The sequence below is a fragment of the Gymnoscopelus braueri genome (genome assembly GCF_963280865.1).
Source record: "Gymnoscopelus braueri genome assembly, chromosome: 11".
NCBI lineage: Eukaryota > Metazoa > Chordata > Actinopteri > Myctophiformes > Myctophidae > Gymnoscopelus > Gymnoscopelus braueri.
Genome location: NC_137613.1, coordinates 24,137,603 through 24,157,068, shown reverse-complemented (window position 1 = coordinate 24,157,068; position 19,466 = coordinate 24,137,603). Strand labels below are relative to the sequence as shown.

The window sequence follows — 19,466 nt, the reverse complement described above, 5'->3', positions numbered from 1 at the left end:
AATGTGCCTCAAGGAGGAAAGGCTAGACACAGACAGTAAAAAAAAAAAAAAAAAACCTTTCAAACCTCAAACATGAACAGTGCAACAATCATTATTGCTCACTGGACAAATCACACTTCAGAGGAGTCAATTCCAGCACCCTTGGCTGTCCTTGTCATGCAGAGGTGTAAAGTAACTAAGTACATTTACTCAAGTACTGTACTTCAGTACGATTTTTAGGTATTTTTTACTTTACTGGAGTTATATCCAATTTTTTGTACTTTTATTTCTACTCCACTACATCTCCGAGGCAAATAGTATTATTTTACTCCACTGCAATTATTTTGAAGACTTTAGTTACTTTGTAGATTATGATTATTATTACAAAACATGCATTAACCACTTCAGCCCTTTACACATTTCGGCCATGTATTTGTATACATTTTTGACATTTGAAAACTTGTGAAAAAAAAAAAAAAATCTGCATAATGAGTACTTTCTACTTTTGGCACTTTAAGTACATTTTGATACCAATACTTTTGTAGTTATACTCAAGTCAATTTTTAATTCCGGACTTTTACTTGTAACAGAGAATTTCTACATTGCAGTATTGATACTTTTACTTAAGTATTTTTTTAAATGCTTTTTCCGTCACAAGACAAATGAATCACACTTCAGAGGAGTCAGTTCCAGCACCCTTGGCTGTCCTTGTCATGTTGTAGGGGGGAGGCGCAGGTCATTCATTCATAATGCCACTGCTGTCAACCAGAATGATATGACTCATTATGCTCAGACTGGATTACTGTATTGAGACGACTTAAAAGTCAACAATACTGACCCACTTGCATTACTCATGGCTTGCCCGCCCCTAGCCAAAGGGATTAGAGACCCTTTCATCTGGCGTGCGTTCAAACAGATGTGGTTGCAATCACAATGCAAGTCGTTGCCGTTGGCTGGGAAACCTCATATGTCCAAGACTGTTACTTTTCAGGATCCTAGTCAAAAACAAAAGCTAAAATAGCAGATCTACAAGTGCAAAACATGTCACATTGCGACAAATTTTGAGCTTGTAGATCTATTTTTGCTACTTTTGCGTGACACTAATTTACAAAAACAAAAAACATTAAAATATGGAGATAAGAGGTTTCTGCCCGACAGCAACAAAGTATTAACATTACAGCAGCAGCGCTCAACAGAACCATTGACCAACTAATACATCTTCTATATCAGTGGTTCTCAACCAGTGGTCCGGGGACCATCAGTGGTCCTTGGGGGGCTACCAGGGGGTCCCCAGCGAAAGTAGTTAACATAGCGTCACAATCATTTGAACAACTTGGCTTTGGCTATTAAAAAATAGCAGATCTACAAGCTCATAGCACGGCACGGCAAGGTTGAAAACCACTGTTCTATATAATACAATGTCCACAGTAAAGCTACCACTCTGTACGTTTTATGCAAGTTATCTCTCTCTCGAAGGAGAGAGGCAATTGTAATGATATCTGGACTACAATAAATATGGCGGTGTATCTATTGTCCAATCCTGTGTGCCGTCTGCTTCAAATAACGTTATCAACATTGCCAACCAGTAGGTGTCGAAACGACGTCAGGGTCTAAAATGGAAGAGCAGGGAGATCATCTCCAAGCACTGCAGATATGCTAGTTATATTGTATTAACATACTGTATATCATACCATATAAAACAGACTGGTTAACCCATTAAGACCGGGAACGCATCTGTGTCATTTGAAGATTTCTTTGGCTATTCAAAAATAGCAGATCTACAAGCTCGTACGAGCTTGTAGATCTGCTATTTTTGAAAAATCGTGAAAATGTGTCCATTGAATATATATATTTTATATTTTAAAGCGAACATTTGTAACTCAAATCTTTGCTTCTGGGGGGTCCCTGGAACAAAATATTTTACAAATGTTCGCTTTAAAATATATATTTTCAAAGATTTCCACAAAGTTTGACAAAAAAAAAAACAGAGCTTGTGTATCTGCTATTTTTTGAATAGCCAAAGAAATCTGAAAATGCGTTCCCGGTCTTAAAGGGTTAAAATAAATGTTTTGTCCAAGTCCCACAGCGTATACCTTTCGAGTGTCTCTGTGGCTTGGCGAATGGCATGAAATAGAAAAACGTACAGACTTAGATTTCAGAATCACAGAAATTACATTATGGCTAATTCTTCTCCAATGGGATTAGCGGCAGGTAAGACAGGATACCAAAGCGACTAATGAATTACATGAAATGCGATTTGGCTGCAATCACGGTCCCCTCTCAGGTCTGACTGGGGCTGCCAAGAACTGAAATAATGACATTTTCCTGTGATTTTGTTTGGGTAACAATTGGATTCAGAATAATTTGATACCAAGACAAAACAAACAATAGACTTTGATGGAGGCAGAGTATGTAAACCTAACCAGATGAGAAAGTATTATGCCATGAGGACATCGTGCCCGGGATCAAAATGGCCGTAATGGCCGTCAAGCGGTGCCAGACAGGAGACCTAATCCCAGTATACAGGCAACATGCTTCCAGCAAAGTAATGTGTTGGCCCACGGCCATGCCACACAGGGCCACAGCAGACAAGCAAGAGGAGAATTAAGTCTAACAGGCATGGTGGAAAATGTGTTCAACCCAAATAAATGTAATGTAGGCAACAAACATATCGTCGCTGACGGGTGGAAACCTTGTCTCTCCATATTTCAACTTTTAATGTTTGTTTTGGGTAAATTGATGCCCTACTGCAGGGGTAGGCAACCTTAGGCACGGGTGCCAACATTGACACAGGGGAGGGTGATCACTGGCAAGTGTGAGAGAGAGAAGTATTTTCTTTTAAAATTAAATATTCAAAAAAAGTTAAGTCTGTCAAATTAAGTCCCCTCACATCTATGTACAAATTACATCCTGCATATAAATTCTACATTCATTCAAACTCCTAACTCTGACTGGGGAGGGAGTCTGGGAGATAGGTGAGGTTAAGTCTAATGATCATTACATCCTGATGTGAAAGAAAATATTTCTAAAGGTTGTTATGTATATCCCCTATGGACAATCAAAATCAGTTGGAAATATTAAAGGTTCATGTGGTGTCATAATTAAACATAATGTTGATATGGCACACTGGCTATCCAGAAAATGAAAACATGGCACTTCATGTCAAAAAGGTTGCCGACCCCTGCCCTACTGTATCACACAATAATGTGCAAACATAGTGAAAATAGCCAATCTACAAGCTCTCTCTGAGTATAAGAAGGGTTAGATATTGGTGCTCTGGGACTTTTTGCCCTGCTGGGGGCTAGAGGGCTGTTGCCAAGGCCTCCTGGCCTGGGGTTATGTTATGTTGTTATGTTTTTCTGCCTGAATCTTCCTCACTGAATTGTCAACACTTCACCCTGACTGAATTATATCAATATTTTCCATAATAGTTGTTGGTGGGCCTTATAAATATTTAACCAATGAAAACTACTCACAAGAGCTTGTGACTAAATAATTGGAGAACAGGTTATTTTGGTTTCCATTCCCTGAAAAGTAACAGTTTCGGCCACACAAGGTCCTCCGCCTGACAGCGACGTATATCCGTGTCATTTGGCAGATGAATACTAGACCTCATTTGTTAGCGCTAAATGAGGAAAACAATTCCTGAGGTAGGGGGATGCATTCAGGACCGCGGAGAGCAACTCATTCAGCCTCTAATTCACAGCGATGTGGTTAGATTTATCATTTGGCAGATGTTTGCGGGGGGCGGGGGGGGGGGGGTTCCTTCTCCCACTCAGACACACAGGTGCAGATGCCTTGAGGGGGGGGGGGGGGGGGGGGTGTGCGCGCAGGTTTACAACGGTGGCAATGATGCCAAACAGCTGGTCCAGGAGTCATTCGGTGTGACCTCCAACGCATTTGAATTGCAACCTCTGAATAAACCTGTCAGATGTTGTTAGGTATGGGCTGCCGGGGCAATTTTCCAGCAGCGGGGCCACCTCCCCTCACCCTCTATCTGCTAAATATGCTACGTTGGTGCCAATGTCCTGGGGGAACCTGCTTTGACAGTGTGCAGCGGGAGTCTCCTGGCAAGTGCACAAAGGGTCTGACTCCAAGCCTAATATATTCATTTCTGGCAGCTGTTGATATTTCCGCAAGGTTCCCTCAAGAATGGAAAAGGCAAAAAAAATAAAAGGCCTGCAACACCAAAAGAAAAATGTAATACCGGCAGCAGACACATGGGTGCCCTCTTCACGCCAAGGCCACGTGTTGAAAGGGTGGGGAAAAAGGCTTTGCACATTTTACCACACTATACACACACACACACACACCACATGTTTACCAAAAAGGGTCAAGACCTATACGGTACATGCATGTGTGAGAATGTGTGTCTACAACCGTGTGTGTGTGTGTGTGTGTGTGTGTGTGTGTGTGTGTGTGTGTGTGTGTGTGTGTGTGTGTGTGTGTGTGTGTGTCTATACTTGTTTGGGCCAAATGTCCCCTCAAGTATAGTAGATACAAAGAAATAGACGTTGTGAGGACAATTTTGATGATCGAGAAGCGAAATGGTTGTTTTATGGTAAATTGGAGTTACGTTTACAAATACATATACAATCAGGTTAGGGATAGGATTAGACATTTAGAGATTAGGTTTAGGGGTTGGGTTTGGAGCTATGTGTGTGTGTGTGTGTGTGTGTGTGTGTGTGTGTGTGTGTGTGTGTGTGTGTGTGTGTTAGGGCATTAACGAATAGTGATTTATGGTATTCGAATTATTCGACCCAAAAGTATTCGAATAGTCGATTATTCGGTTTGATTATAAAAAATAAAAAAAAATAATTTTTTTTAAAAAAGTTCTTTTTTTTTTTTTTTTTTTTTTTTATTACATTGATGACTCGACTCAAGGAATGCGAGTTGACGTCACACCAGAGCTCACAGCTGCGTGTCTGCTCTAGAAAAGCCACTAAAAAAAAGAAAATCTAAAAAAAAAAAAAAAATGTTTTTTTTTCTTTTTTTTTTTTTTTTTCCGAATAGTCGAATAGTGGTTTGATAGTCGAATAGTCGGTTTGATATTCGAATATTCGAATATTCGACTATTCTGTGAATGCCCTAGTGTGTGTGTGTGTGTGTGTGTGTGTGTGTGCGCGTGTGTGTGTGAGTGTATGGATGTGTGCAGGGCCGGTGCTAGGCAATTTGGTGCCCTAGGCAATATGCCCCCCCCCCCTGCGTAATGGGCGCGCCGGCCCTGGATGTGTGCATGAGTGCGTGCGTGTTCGCGTATGTGTGCGCGTGGCGTGTGTGCTTGTGCGTGCGTCAGCCTCTCTTCTACGCCGCATACTTACGTATTCAGCGTATGTGTCCTGCGCGATGGGCGGTGGCGGTCTGTATCCGGCCGGCGGGGGTGCGCCCCTGGCTCTCTGGGCGGGCACGCCCCTCCCTCTGGTGGAGGGTACCCGGCTGGGTGGGGCGCCTCTGGGTGCCACTCCGCGGGGCACTGCAGCATGGAGAGGAGGGACACCTCCTCGACTCCTGAAACGCAACAAGACAAACAGCCACAGGCTTTTAGATCAAAGACCCGTTTAGCATTTCATAGACTATAATATGCAGGGTCGGGACCCATTTTTGGGTCACGGCACGCAACTCTTTTTTTATGGGTCACGAGTAAATATACCTTTTTTAAAACGTTTCCTAAAAAAAAAAAAATTACACATTTTCCAAAGAATTTCAGCAATTTTCTAAAAAAGCTCACAGCTTGAGAGCTAGATTGGCTATTTTCACTGTTGCTGAAACAGGGCTCAAGGGGTTAATTCATAATAGTATTTTTGTACGTTTGGACACAAAATGTCTCTTTTGTCGCTAGAGCTGAAAAGATTTGGGAAGCAGTGTTTTAGATGAAAGAACAGACAGGACAGAACAGAGCTGTTATGGACCCGTTTAGCATTTCATTGAGTATGCAGTAAATTATAGCCTACAGTACCAACCGCCTGATATGTCAGAGAGAGAATTTCATTTGAGTGGGTTTTTGTTGCCTTGTTGGGTTTTGGTCGTGTCACACTTAAACTGAGGGGGGGGGGGACGACACACACCACCACCACAATGGTCTACAAACTGGACACCACCACAATGGTCTGGTCTTTGATTTAACACCAGAGACACTGCACCACCTGCTTCATCAGGTCACTCTGTCACCATCATTGGGACATAGATGTTCTTATTTTGGGGCCAGGGGCTCTACCTCATGTCAGAGTGTTTGACACAGAGAACAACCACTGTCCCTTCTGCACACCTCCTTCCACGAGGACGCAGTGCTCATTCAGCCTTTGTCTACACAATGGAGAGCTGTACATATTTGGTGGCAAGCCAATGCTCTGTGGAAATTGAATCCAGAGACCTTCTCTTGGAAGATGGTTGCGCCCAAGGGGAAAGACCCATGTTACATGGTATGCAGTGGTGTAAAGTGACTAAGTACATTTACTCAAGTACTGTACTTAAGTACACTTATGAGGAATGTTTGCTTTAGTGGAGTATTTACAATACTTTTACTTCTACTCCATTACATCTCAGAGGCAAATATTGTACTTTAACTCCACTACAATTATTTGACAGCTTTAGTTACTAGTTACTTTGCATATTTTGATTATTATTACAAAACATACATTAACCTCTTCAGCCCTATATACATTTCGGCCATTTGAAAATAGCCGAACAAGCTCACAATGCGTTGTGATACGATGCATTGTGAGCTTGTAGATCTGCTATTTTCACTATTTCTTTTATGTTTTTTAAGTTTAGTTTTTTAGATGTTTTTAAAGTTCTGGAAAATTGTGATTTCATTCCTAAGACTTTTTTGTTTATATTTTGAAATACAGCACCCCATAAAAATGCATCCGCAACCCCAAAAATGGGTCCCTACCCAGTGACCACTGTTCTAAATTATGTAAGCAGCAAAATAATAAACTACATGTTCAGAGCAGAAATGTGGCCTACATTTTAATTGGGTGTGGGGGAAGCTGGCCCAAAAAAGGTTGAGAAACACTGCTCTAGTGTGAGCGGTTCAAAGATCCAATCTTAAACCTCCCGATTTGCTCAAGACGCTCAGGGCCGTCCCGACAATTTTCAAACATATTTAAAGAAAATAAAAATATATTTATCTGGATCGCTACTGAGTGGAACGACACGGGAGTTAGCCCCCAACTTTTTTTCCCTTTACCCCGAGTCTCTGCACTGAAAACAGCCGATATACAATTCACACGTTCTGAAAAGTTCCCTTACACACCAAAAGGGTGGAGGGGTGGGGGTGGCAGTTACAGCACACATACAGGTAAATGCTTTGACCACATCATTTGTACCTGTCAAAATGTCTCAATGGAAGAGCAGGGAGACCACGTCCAACCACTGCAGATGTACAGTACTAGTTATATTCTACTAGACCATACCCGGTGAAGGGCGCAGGCGAAAGTAGTTGCAAACTTGGGGTTATTGCTCGTCCTGTTGCACGGTCCCCCCCCGTGCGTCCCGTCGTGGCGCCCCCCCCCCCCAACCCATGTCCCATTGTTTGACACATAAACGTTATTAATAAGCGGAGATTTGTTGAAATTGAAAAAAGGGCTTCGCAGTTGTGTTCAGATGGTAATGGTCAATGGCTGTGTGCAAAATCAGATCAAGTGCTCCAGCCAGTGAGGAGAAACGGGCACGCACCAAGGACACACCAAGGCCACACCAAGGCCACAGAGGTTACTAGAATTATAGGAGGATAGGAGGATAGGAGGATTATAGGAGGATAGGAGGATTAAAAGGGGGTAAGTGCTATTTAGTTGTTGAAATAATTGTTAAATAGCCACTATATATATATATATATATATATATATATATATATATATATATATATATATATATATATATATATATATATATATATATATATATATATATAATTATTTAATAATTTAATTTAATAATGTAATTTAATAATATAATTTAAATTTAAGCCGTTTATTAGTGTGTTTTTTTGACACGGGCTATGGGCTCTGTTGTCACGGTTGCGGGTCCCCGCAGGCTATAGGATCTGTTGCCGCGGTCGTGGTCCCATAACCCAGCCGGGCGGTGGGAGGACGTAGGGGCCTCCGTCCTACTTCTCCTGCCCAACACTCCCCGCTGACAGGTGCCACTCCAGCCCGTTGGAGTACATGCAGTAACAATTATCACCCTCGCCGCCCGTCCGGCCTCCCTCCTCCGAACATGGGCCAATTGTGTTCGTAGACACTCGACAAAGACGGACCCACCAACGGATTTGAATCCCCAGGCTCCGTGGTGGTGGCCAGCTACTTTTACCACTGCGCCACCTGAACGCCGACGGTTGGTTAGTTGATCTGGCTTGGGGGTACAGTCTCCACACACAACGGCAGAGAGAATGCCAGCAGAGAGAGAGAGAGAGAGAGAGAGAGCTGGCTCAACGGTACAAAGTTATAGTCGGGGTTGAGGTCCCAAAGTCTACATATACAGTAGTTTGGGTGTGCCCTGTTCACATCCCGGGTATGGACCACTAGTTGCTATTAGGGGTGTAACGATACGTTTTAACAACGATTCGATACGTATCACGATACTTGGTTGTCGATACGATACATGAACGATACAGGTTAATTTAGAACGATACGATACGTTTCGATTCAGTGATTTAGTCGATACGATACATGAACGATACAGGACAGGTTAATTTGGAACGATACGATTCGATTCAATGATTTAAAATCGATATAGCAACTATTTATTTACCCAAAAATTCTGTGTGAAAAATAAATACCTGGATACTGGATATAAACCCCTCTTTCTCTTTTTTTCTTCTTAAAAGTACTTAGTATTGATATAATTGATTATTTGCATTGCAGAACGATTCGATACGATTATTTGCATTGCAGAACGATTCGATACGATACAAAGTCAAACGATACGATATTTAGCTGTTTGCATATCGATATAGTAGATCGTTGAAAATTCAAAACGATTTTTCGATGCAGTTACTATATCGTTACACCTCTAGTTGCTATAGACTAGAGCACAGGGGGTCCGTGACCCCTAGGGGGTCCTCAGAGTTACTACAGGGGGGCCGCCAAATCTTTGTGTGATATGATTTCTTTTTTTACATTAAACCACTTGAACCCTAGCATTCCATTTCTGAGCATTTCTGAGCAGAACAAAAATAGCAGATCTACAAGCTCACAACACCTCGCACTGCGAGGTGTTGTGAGCTTGCAGATCGTCTATTTTTGGCAAAGAGGTATAGGTGTAGAGGGAAAAAAGAGCAGACCCTGCACACAAGAGCAGACCAAATAAAACAAAGTTTAATCTGAAACACAATTTTATACAATATAGAGGGGGTCCCTACTTCATCTCTCTCTCAGCTAGGGGGTCCTTGGCCTGAAAAACATTGAAGACCCCTGGACTAGAGTGTTAACACATACAGTGCCAAGATCGCGTCAACACGTTCTTTCAAATCCATCGCTTGAGTGCCAGGATTCCTAAGAACGAGTTGACACGTTCTTTTGAATTTTCATTGTTTAATCTGTGATCGCACGGCTGTGTTTATTTCTCATCAACACTTTCGTTTTCCACTTACGTCACACTCACCCGGAGCCGGATGTAAAAAAAATAATTCATTTCCGGGTCACGTTGTTTTTCTCCGGTGATTTTCGGCCAGAATAAGGAAAAACACGTTTTTTCACACGGTATAAAAGACAAACGGACAGCTCAACTTCTATTTTCTTTGGTCCGGGTGACTAACAGTCATCGTCGTAGTGTATCACATTGTTTTCAGGCCGATCAGCGGGCCGGGAATTGTCGAAAACGTCACATCCTTTGAATGACCGGATATGACGTGGGCCTGTTTGGGAGGGGGTGAGCGAGGTGATCAATGTTTGGATGTGCTGCTCTCTACTGGTGGAACAATCGTAGGTGCTTGACAACACAATCAGAGAATGTATTTGAATGAAAAATTACAAAACAAAAAAATTAAAAAACACGCAAATTGCTGGCACAGGGGTGAGTACATTATGAATAAACTCTGGCAGTCAATGTGTTAAGTAATAGGGGTTTCTCTGTCTTGCCCAGCTCTTTAGCAAACAAAACAGTTTCAGGTCGGGTCTGATCTACAAGCTCACGATTAACTGTTGTACCCCTAAACTAATTAGGATCTCGATAAGCTCACTTGGAATTCTTGCTTTGGAAGAGTTACAGGTGGCAATATTCACACCTATTGTATTAGTTATTCCAACACAGTGAAAATAACAGTTTTTTTTTAGTAGGTTACCTTTAAATAAATACAAAAAGAAATAAAGAAGAGAAACAGCTACACATGTTTTCTGTGGAAAGTTTAATTATCATTAGTGATCGAGAGCAACTCTCCGCAGAAGCGTGAAACCACAACGCTCTGATCTGCGACGTCTTCAAGGTGCGAGCGAATTCAAAACCGCTCCGCCGATAATGAGTCAGGCCGACTCTGTGGTCTTGTGGAACTTTTTTCTACACCCAAATGAGCTTCATTTTTAAAGGCAGCGAGCGCACTGATCTCTCCAGCGCTAACTTTATTCATACACTGTAAAACCCCAGAGGGACCTCTATCAGGTCTCTGCTTTCCATTTCATCTTTAATGGAGCTGTAGATTACAGATTTGGGGCAGGCCGAAAATCTTCTCTCTCGCATTTCATGGCTAAAGGGGGACATTGTTGAATGTTTACTAATATAAATCGAGTTGTGCTCGCGCACAGGGAAATCTGAGTTTGGCACCAGAGGCGTCATTATAGAAAAGAAAGAAAAAGAACTATGGGGTGACAAAAAGGGACGATTGAGCTCCATTTAAAAAATAGTGGAAATGGCCGCTATAAGCTCATAACTTGTCGCATGGCTGTAATTAAAACTGTAATTCAAACCACAGCCAATTAAATTTGGTAGCAGAGCAATACAAACACACCTTCTGTGTGACCTTGTTTATCTTATTTCTTTATTTTTTTTGAAAAATGTTCGCCCATAATGACATGCGCAAAAATACCAGGTTGAAAGTGGTTAATTAATGTTTGTTCGCAGACAGGAAAACAAGTGTCTGTAACGTGTGCGTCACATCACATGTTGCATGTAGAGGGGACTGAGATGCATTCAGCGTCAATCTGCAAAAACTATTCATAGGTGGAGAAAATATGCATAATAAAACTAAATTTGAGGTCCCCCCCCCCCCACCACCCAGTCTCTGTAAATATACCCTTTCCTGTAGGCCTATTGATGATGATTTGTATTGTATTGTATCTTTTGTATGTCTTTGTGATTAATTTCATTCACAGGACCACAATGGAAACAATCCATCAAGGCTTTTTTTTGTGTTATCTTTTTAGCATTGCTTGCATAATTTGCAACTTGTTAACTCTTTCAGTGCCATTCTTATTTATGGAAGTTTGGTTCCGAGTGCCACAGCCAAAATTCATTGTAAAAAAAAAGTGCTCAGGAGCCGAGATACAGCCTTTTTCAGTAAGAAGTTAAACAAGAAGTGAATGGAGCAGCAAATCTTCAAATCATCATATCTTGGGTTCTGAACCTTAACAAAAAAAAATGTTTTTTTCTTTTCTTTTTTTTTTTCATGACGTCATGTGGCGCTCAGGGCGCTCAGGGCCATGACAAATATTTTCAGGACGCAACACTGCCGTACGATGAAGTATAAATCTGACAGTAGTAGTGCGATTTATTAAAAGTAATCACATGTAGCGGGTACATGCATTTCCTGTAGGCCTATTGATGACGATTTGTATTGTATTGTATCTTTTGTATGTCTTTATGATTAATTTCATTCAGGACCACAATGGAAACAATCCATCAAGGCTTTTTTTTGTGTTATCTTTTTATTGCTTGCATAATTTGCAACTTGTTAATAAAGTATTCAATCAATATTCAATATTTTCAGGACGCAACACTGCCGTACGATGAAGTATACATCTGACAGTAGTAGTGCGATTTATTAAAAGTAATCACATGTACAGCGCAGAGCGTATATAGCACATATTATGTTGCTGTTCAAGGGCCTGTGGGGCATTGTTTCTTATCAGCACTCATAAAGAGAGCGTATTAGACATGGTAAATGCTAATTAAACTGTAATTCAAACCACAGCCAATTAAATTCCGTCTCTGAGCAATACAAACACACCTTCTGTGTGACCTTGTTTATCTTTAAAATCCAATGAAAAGATTGTTTGTTTGCTTTTATAAACACAAAGAGCAAACAGTGCGGCGGTCGATTTGTTTTCCTCCTCCAGTTGTTTTTTGTCTTTTCTTTTTTTAACCCATGAAGACCGGGAACGCATCTGTGTAACCACTTTAACTATTATTTTATACTTTGGCTATTCAAAAATAGCAGATATACAAGCTCAGAGCTTGTAGATCTGCTATTTTTGAAAAATCATTTTTAACTCAAATCTTTGCTTCTGGGGTGTCCCTGGAACAACATATTTTGAGATGGGGGTCCGTGGCCAAATACTGTACATATCATTTTGGGGGTCCTTGACATGGAAAAAGTTTGAGAAACACTGATACAGCAGACATTTGTTGAGACATTTCGCTTTAAAAAATGGATATTCTAAGATTTGCAAAGAATGTCAGTGCCGCGCTATGAGCTTGTATATCTGCTATTTTTGGATATCGCCAAAGTATAAAAAAATGGTTATAGCTCAAATCTAAAATGACACAGTATGCGTTCCTGGTCTTAATGGGTTAAAGCCTGGCGTCGGTGCAGACAATGCGATGGCCGTGAGGATTTCTGCTTTTGTTCCTACGGGCTCTCTGAGGATTGTAGATTCAGTAGGACAGTGGATAAACGGCTGTAAAATGCAGATCAGTTGCATCTAAGGGCTTTTATGCAAATTGACGTCGTTTGCGCTACTTATTATGGATGCCAGACATTGCATCACTGTACACTCACGCATTATAAAAGTACATTTTTTTTGTTATTAAATGTTGCATTCAATAAATCAGAATTCAGTCTGATGGGCTCACCAACTGGCCTAATGGATTTCAGATACGTCAGCCCTAACTTACAGCTATACATTCCAGCACAAATGTTTTATGAATAAAACATTATTTTAACCAATCTGTATGGTAGAGCGTGTTAATACAATACAACTACTGTAGCACATCTGCAATGGGTAGAGGTGGTCTCAGGCCCCATGGTGTCAGGGTGGGACCACCTTCTGGTTGACAACGTCGAATAAAGTTATTTGAAGCAGACGGCACACCAGATTGGACACCAGATGCACCACCATCTTTACAAATGTCCATTCATGGCACAAACTGATAAGTCTTTATGCATTGCAAGTACAAAATGATGCACATAAAAAGTATAACCCTCACAGCGTGCTGAGACTAATTTTGTACAGGTTAAAAACTACAGAAGGATACAAATATGGAAGGTTGACCTTTAGTCTGTGATGCACGCAACACAGCTACAGCTAATCAAATTTATGACACAATGGGTGTGCGTGTGTTCGATTTAGGTGAGCCAACATGCAAGCACTGACTGTTGACTAGGGTTTCATTCCCCTTTCATTTAACTCAGAGGGCCCTATTTTAATGACTTTCAACTTGCACCTTGCACCTTTCAACTTGCACCGGCCTTCAACTTGCACCTTGGGAGTTTGACCACGCCAATTCGCTGTACAGGACGCGTGTGGGTGCCATGTGTTAGCGCCTGGTGCAACACACGCCCTGAGTTGGTCATGGTTGTGTTTTGGGCATTACTTTAATTAAACCAATCAGAGTGTCGGCTGCCATCACCTTTAAGAACGAGTGAGGCGCAGTGAACTCACTCCCAATTCTCAGCTGCAATCCTAAGACTCACCTCTTCAGACTCCACCTTAGGGCGTAGCTTGACCTAGTTATGACGACCCTGCAGACTTACCATGATTATTTACTCTCATGTTTTTTTTTCTTTCTTCACCATAATTTTCATTTTGATAATGTTTTGTTTAGACTGCTCCTACAGTATGTCCTTGGTTTACCTGTGATCCTAGTTTACTGAGGGCCTGGGGGGGGGTACCATGGGGTCCCCAGCAAAATGTGTTAATACAGCGTCAAAATAGTTTCAACCAATTTAACCATATTTTATACTAATCGTGAAAAATGTGTGCAAATCCTTGAATATGTATATTTTTGTTCATCTCAAATCTTTGCTTCTGGGGGTCTCTGGAACAAAATATTAAGAGATGAGGGTCCACGTCCAAATACACATCAATTTAGGGGTCCTTGACATGAAAAAGTTTGAGAACCACTGTCCTAGATGCCAAACTTGTCAATTGTATAACGCTTCGACCTGAAGCGTCACTGTGGCCGATGGGGAAGATGTGCAGGATTTCACAGCATACTGTATACTCATAATAAAAGTGTAGTGTGGTTTGGAAGGAAGCAGCCTCTTACCTGGGAGCCCCAGGAGCAGGTGTTCCTCTGCTGCGTGTGGCAGACTTGCCCCGCACCGACGGCACCTTGGCCTCCTCCGAACCGCCATTCAAGTACGTGAGCTCCTGCAGCTGGGCCTGTCGGATCTCATCATTGTAGTCCTGCGCGCACACACACACACACACACACACACACAAACACACGTTGAATTGTACTATACTTGTGAGGACATAATTTTTTTTACAGAATGTCATATCTTAATCCGTTAAGACCGGGAAAGCATCTGTGTCATTTTCAGATTTCTTTGGCTATTAAAAAATAGCAGATATACAAGCTCATAGAGCGGCACCGAGTGCCGCTCTATGAGCTTGTACTGATCTGCTTCTTTTTTTTTATCGTGAACATTTGCGCAAATCTTTGAATATATATATATATGTTTTAAAGTGAACATTTGTAACTCAAATCTTTACTTCTGGGGGTCCCTGGAACAAAATATTTTTGAGCTGGGGGTCCGGTCAAATACATATCATTTTGGGTGGTCCTTGACATGAAAAAGTTTGAGAACCACTGATATAGCAACATAAGTTTTTCAGAAAACTGTTAGGATTTAGAAGACATTTGTAGAATCCACAGAAGCAAAGATTTGAGTTACAAATGTTTGCTTTAGAAATATATATTCAAAGATTTGCACACATTTTCAAGATTTTTCTAAAATAGCAGATCTACAAGCTCATAGCGCGGCACTCTGTGCCACGCTATGAGCTTGTAGCATCCATATTCTGGGGGGGAACCTTAACCCCAAAATAGCTGATAGAGATTAGTTGTAGACAGAAAAAAAGCGGTCCAAGTACAGTCCAGTTTTAGTCTAGAGGGTTTGAGTGATTAACTCTCATCACAAGAATGAATCAGTTCATTTAATCAGGGACACTGCTTCTTTAACCTTAAAGGATCTCACACACTGGGAGGGTTTATTTTGTGCGATTAATTAGCATTCATTTGTTTGTGTCATGATGAGCACATCCACATAGAACGTGCAAAAATAAATAAAACAAGGGTGATTTTTCATGAATAAAATCATCAGCCTGTATGAACGAGGCATCAGCAAATTAACAGTTTGACGTCACGTGACATGTTTTTGGAGGGTTTATTCCCTGCACTCCTTTACCCTAAAGTTTGCATAGTTGCCGCCAATGTTACGCACCGAAAATAGCAGATCTACAAGCTCACAACATGTACAGTAGTGCGTTATGATCCCCCTATATTCAAAGTGCGTTGTTGTGAGCTTATAGATCGGCTACTTTCGTACCTCCTAACATAAATCAGGCATAACTCCAACCCATAAACCTAAACCTCTAAATACCTCTTCTTAACCCTAACCAGAATCGTGTCCTAAATTGTAACTCTAAAAATGTTATAAACATAAAACCACTATTTCTCTTGTAAGGACCAGGAAAGTATATCCTCACAATGTCTATTTCTCAAATTCTACTATACTTGTGAGGACATTTGGCCCTCACAGGTATAGTAATACACAACCACACACACACACACACACACACTCACAGAGAGAGAAAAAATACACAGCGCGTGCTCGCTTTCAATTACACTGTATTAAATTACGTCCTTTATCTCCAGGGTTACAGCCCCGGGAATATCTAATTAATGTACTTTACAGTGGCGGCGTGACCGCTACCCCTGAGGCTGCAAAACATTTCAGATACCCCGCTGATAAGCCCCGCCGGCGGGACCCCGCTCGGCTTTATCGTCGCACAGCCGTTGCCATCGGCAGAATTAAAAAGCACGCAATTAATATGGAAATGGCTCTTTAATCACGCAGTGATTGATATGATTGTCGTGTGTCCCGGAACACCGCATCGACATGTAACGTTAACTACAGCAGGTACTGTATTGTTTGTGAGGGGGGGGGGTGATCATTTATGACGGCGATAGAGAAACATTACAGTTCATTTATAATGAATGGAGCGAGAGAGTGACTAGGTTTCCCAGAGTGCCGCGGTGTCAGTGGGCTGGGTGGGGGGGTGAGGGGGGGGGGGGGGGGGGGGGTTGTCCCACACTGAGTGACTACCTTCAGAGTGTGTTAAACCATTCTTGTTGTACCCACGATTAAAAGGTGGAAGAAATACTCAATGATTTAACATGACGACTTAAAACCTTGTGCCCCTATTCAGCCAATCAACGAGCTCACAACACGTTGCAGCATGGCGTGTTGTGAGCTTGTAGATTGTCTGTTTTCCGTGAAGAGATTTGGTGTAGAGAGGGGAAAAGAGCAGACCCAGTACCGGAAGGAGCGAGTGCATTTTCCGGCAGCGGAAGCTGCCACGGAACTGCCGTGGAACTGCCGGTGGAGGAGCGGCAGCTGCCGGCAGTGACTGTCGGCGGCGGAGCGGCGGGCTCCCGGCGGAGGAGCGGCAGCTGCCGGCAGTGGAGCAGCAGCGCGGAATCAGTAGGACTGTAGCCTACTAATCCTTGTAGTAAAATATTACTGAGGTTAGGTTTAAGTATAGTTTTACTGAGGTTAGGGTTAGGTTTAGGCATAGTTTTACTGAGGTTAGGGTTAAGGGTTAGGGTTAGGCATAGGAAACTGCCGCTCCGCCGCTGCTGCCGCGGCCCCACCTCCCGGCACCTGCCGTTCCGCCGCCGGCATCCCGCCGTTCCCCCGCCGGCAGCCTGCTGCTCCGCCGTCGACAGCTCCGCGGCAGCTTCCGCTTCCGGAAAATGCACTCGCTGTCCCTCCCCAGTACAGCACCAAAGGTCAAGTTTACTAAGTATTGAGAGTTTAAGTGGTTAAATGTCTGAAAATACACATAGACATGAATCCATCATATTAAGAGAAAATATATTGTGTAAATAAACAAAAACTGCAACTTGCAAAAAAAAAAATGCAACAGTATGTTCTCTCTCTCTCTCTCTCTCTCTCTCTCTCTCTCTCTCTCTCTCTCTCTCTCTCTCTCTCTCTCTCTCTCTCTCTCTCTCTCTCTCTCTCTCTCTCTCTCTCTCTCTCTCTCTCTCTCTCTCTCTCTACCAGCTAACTCTAGCTGGTTTTGCTGACTCCAGGCTCCACCCCCTTTTGACCGCCAACCTCATTGTGAGCTTGGAGGTCCATTTTTTTCATTTCCTGAAAAATTTACATTTTGGAGTTTCTGCCGGACAGCAGAGATATATAAGTGGTTAATGGCTTTTAATAAATAACGTGCACAAAAGTCAGATTCCACATAATCACAGCAATCAGAAGCAAAACAGCGGTACAACAAAACAATACAGCGTCTCACTCACTCACTCTCTTTCTGTGTGTTATCAGTCGCTACGCAGGTGTACAGATAACAGTGTTAGCACATATCCCCATGACCCAATTATGTTTAATCACCGTGATTGTGCAGTAACAAAACAAACAATACAAAAATAGCCAAGATATGAAAGCATATCCCAAAATTACCCATTTATAATCAAATCAAAGGGTACAACAAACCCACTCATGGCGCCTATGAGGAACCACGTGATGCATACAATCACTTGCATAGACGACAGAAACTAGTTTAGTGAGGGCAAGAGTACGTGGAGACAGACAGACAGACAGTGGGGGGAGGGGGGGAGACAGAGACAAAGAGGGAGAGGGGTCTACTTACTCATTTTAAAATGAGCATAGACTGATTTGATTTGTTTAGACAATATTTCTTAATCACTTAGGAGTAGTTCAACCAAAAAATTACTTATTTTCTATCAATTACACACCCCATGAAGCCTTGAATTCATGGGGATTTTTTAGTTTTTGTCGCATTCCTAAGCCAATAATTCGATGATCTGCAGAGTCTCCTACCGAGTCTACTATTGACCGATGACCTCGTCATCAAATTATTGGCTCAGGACAAAATGTGACAAAAACAAAAATTCAAGGCTTCATGGGGTGTGTAATTGATAGAAAATAAGTAATTGTTTTGGGTGAACTACTCCTTTAGCCTTATATAGTTCTATAGACAGACAGACAGAGAGACAGAACATACTGGTATGAGGAACTTCTTGATCTCCTCCAGAGCGTGACCCATCCTGGCGTAGGCCTCTGCCGGCGGTGCAAACACCTCGATGAGGACGTGCAGGTCTTCGTTGAGGTGATGGTATTTGGCCTCTCCGCTCTTCCGTAGCTCTTCCTCCTGTCGGAAAACAAAACAAACACTGCATTTTATATCCAATTCAAACTGGGAAAACATGTCATTTTAGATTTTAGCTATACAGCATACGTTTTTTCAGAAAACCGTTAGGATCTAGAAGGCATTTCGGCCTCAAGTCTCAATGGTTTAAGGTAGTGGTTGTCAAACTTTTACATTTCAAGAACCCCCATGACTCTGAGAGTGTACAAATGGAACCAAATGGTCCATTTGGTAAAAGCTTGACCGAACGCGTTGTGAACTTGTAGATCAGCTATTTTCAAAATATTTAAATACATTTGTGTACATTATCATACCTTATGTGCATAATGAGTAGGCTACTTTTACTTTTGGTACTTTATGTACATTTTGATGCCAATACTTTTGTAATCTTACTCAAGTACATTTTGATTACCGGACATTACTTGTACCGTATTTTCCGCACTATAAGGCGCACCGTCAGTGCGCCTTATAGTGCGGCTGCGCCTTATAATCCGATGCGCCTTATATATGTATCAATATTGGTTCCCTTGGTTTCCGCACTATAAGCCGCACCGTCAGTGCGCCTTATAGTGCGGATGCGCCTTATAATGCGGTGCGCCCTATATATGAAAATAATACATTTATTGAAGGTGTGCCTTATACTCAGATGCGCCTTATAGTGCGGAAAATACGGTAACAGTGTTTCTACATTGCAGTATGGATACTTTTGCTTAAGTAAAGAAATGTAGATAATTGTCGCTGTCGAGTATTCCAAAGCCGGAAATGGAACTGAAACTTTCAGAAATAGTGAAAATAGCAGATCTGCAAGCTCTGTGCTTGTGGATTGGCTATTTTCACTGCTTTAGCTCGACACTCTTGCACGACGAAATAGGGCATTAAGAGATTTAAAAAAAAGTAGAAATATGGAGATAAGAGGTTTCTGCC

The 19,466-nt window shown here is 41.9% G+C and overlaps 1 protein-coding gene across 1 annotated transcript in view; it reads right to left on the bottom strand.

Annotated features, from left to right (window-relative positions):
• Positions 1 to 19,466, bottom strand: part of khdrbs3 (KH domain containing, RNA binding, signal transduction associated 3) — a 154,351-nt gene that overhangs the window by 27,196 nt on the left and 107,689 nt on the right. Inside the window, exons 4-6 of the mRNA XM_080442084.1 lie at positions 18,399 to 18,545; positions 14,401 to 14,540; positions 5,301 to 5,487 (exon numbers count right to left, since the gene is read on the bottom strand). Coding sequence (XP_080298210.1) covers positions 5,301 to 5,487; positions 14,401 to 14,540; positions 18,399 to 18,545 — 474 coding nt within the window. The remainder of the gene's footprint in view (positions 1 to 5,300; positions 5,488 to 14,400; positions 14,541 to 18,398; positions 18,546 to 19,466) is intronic.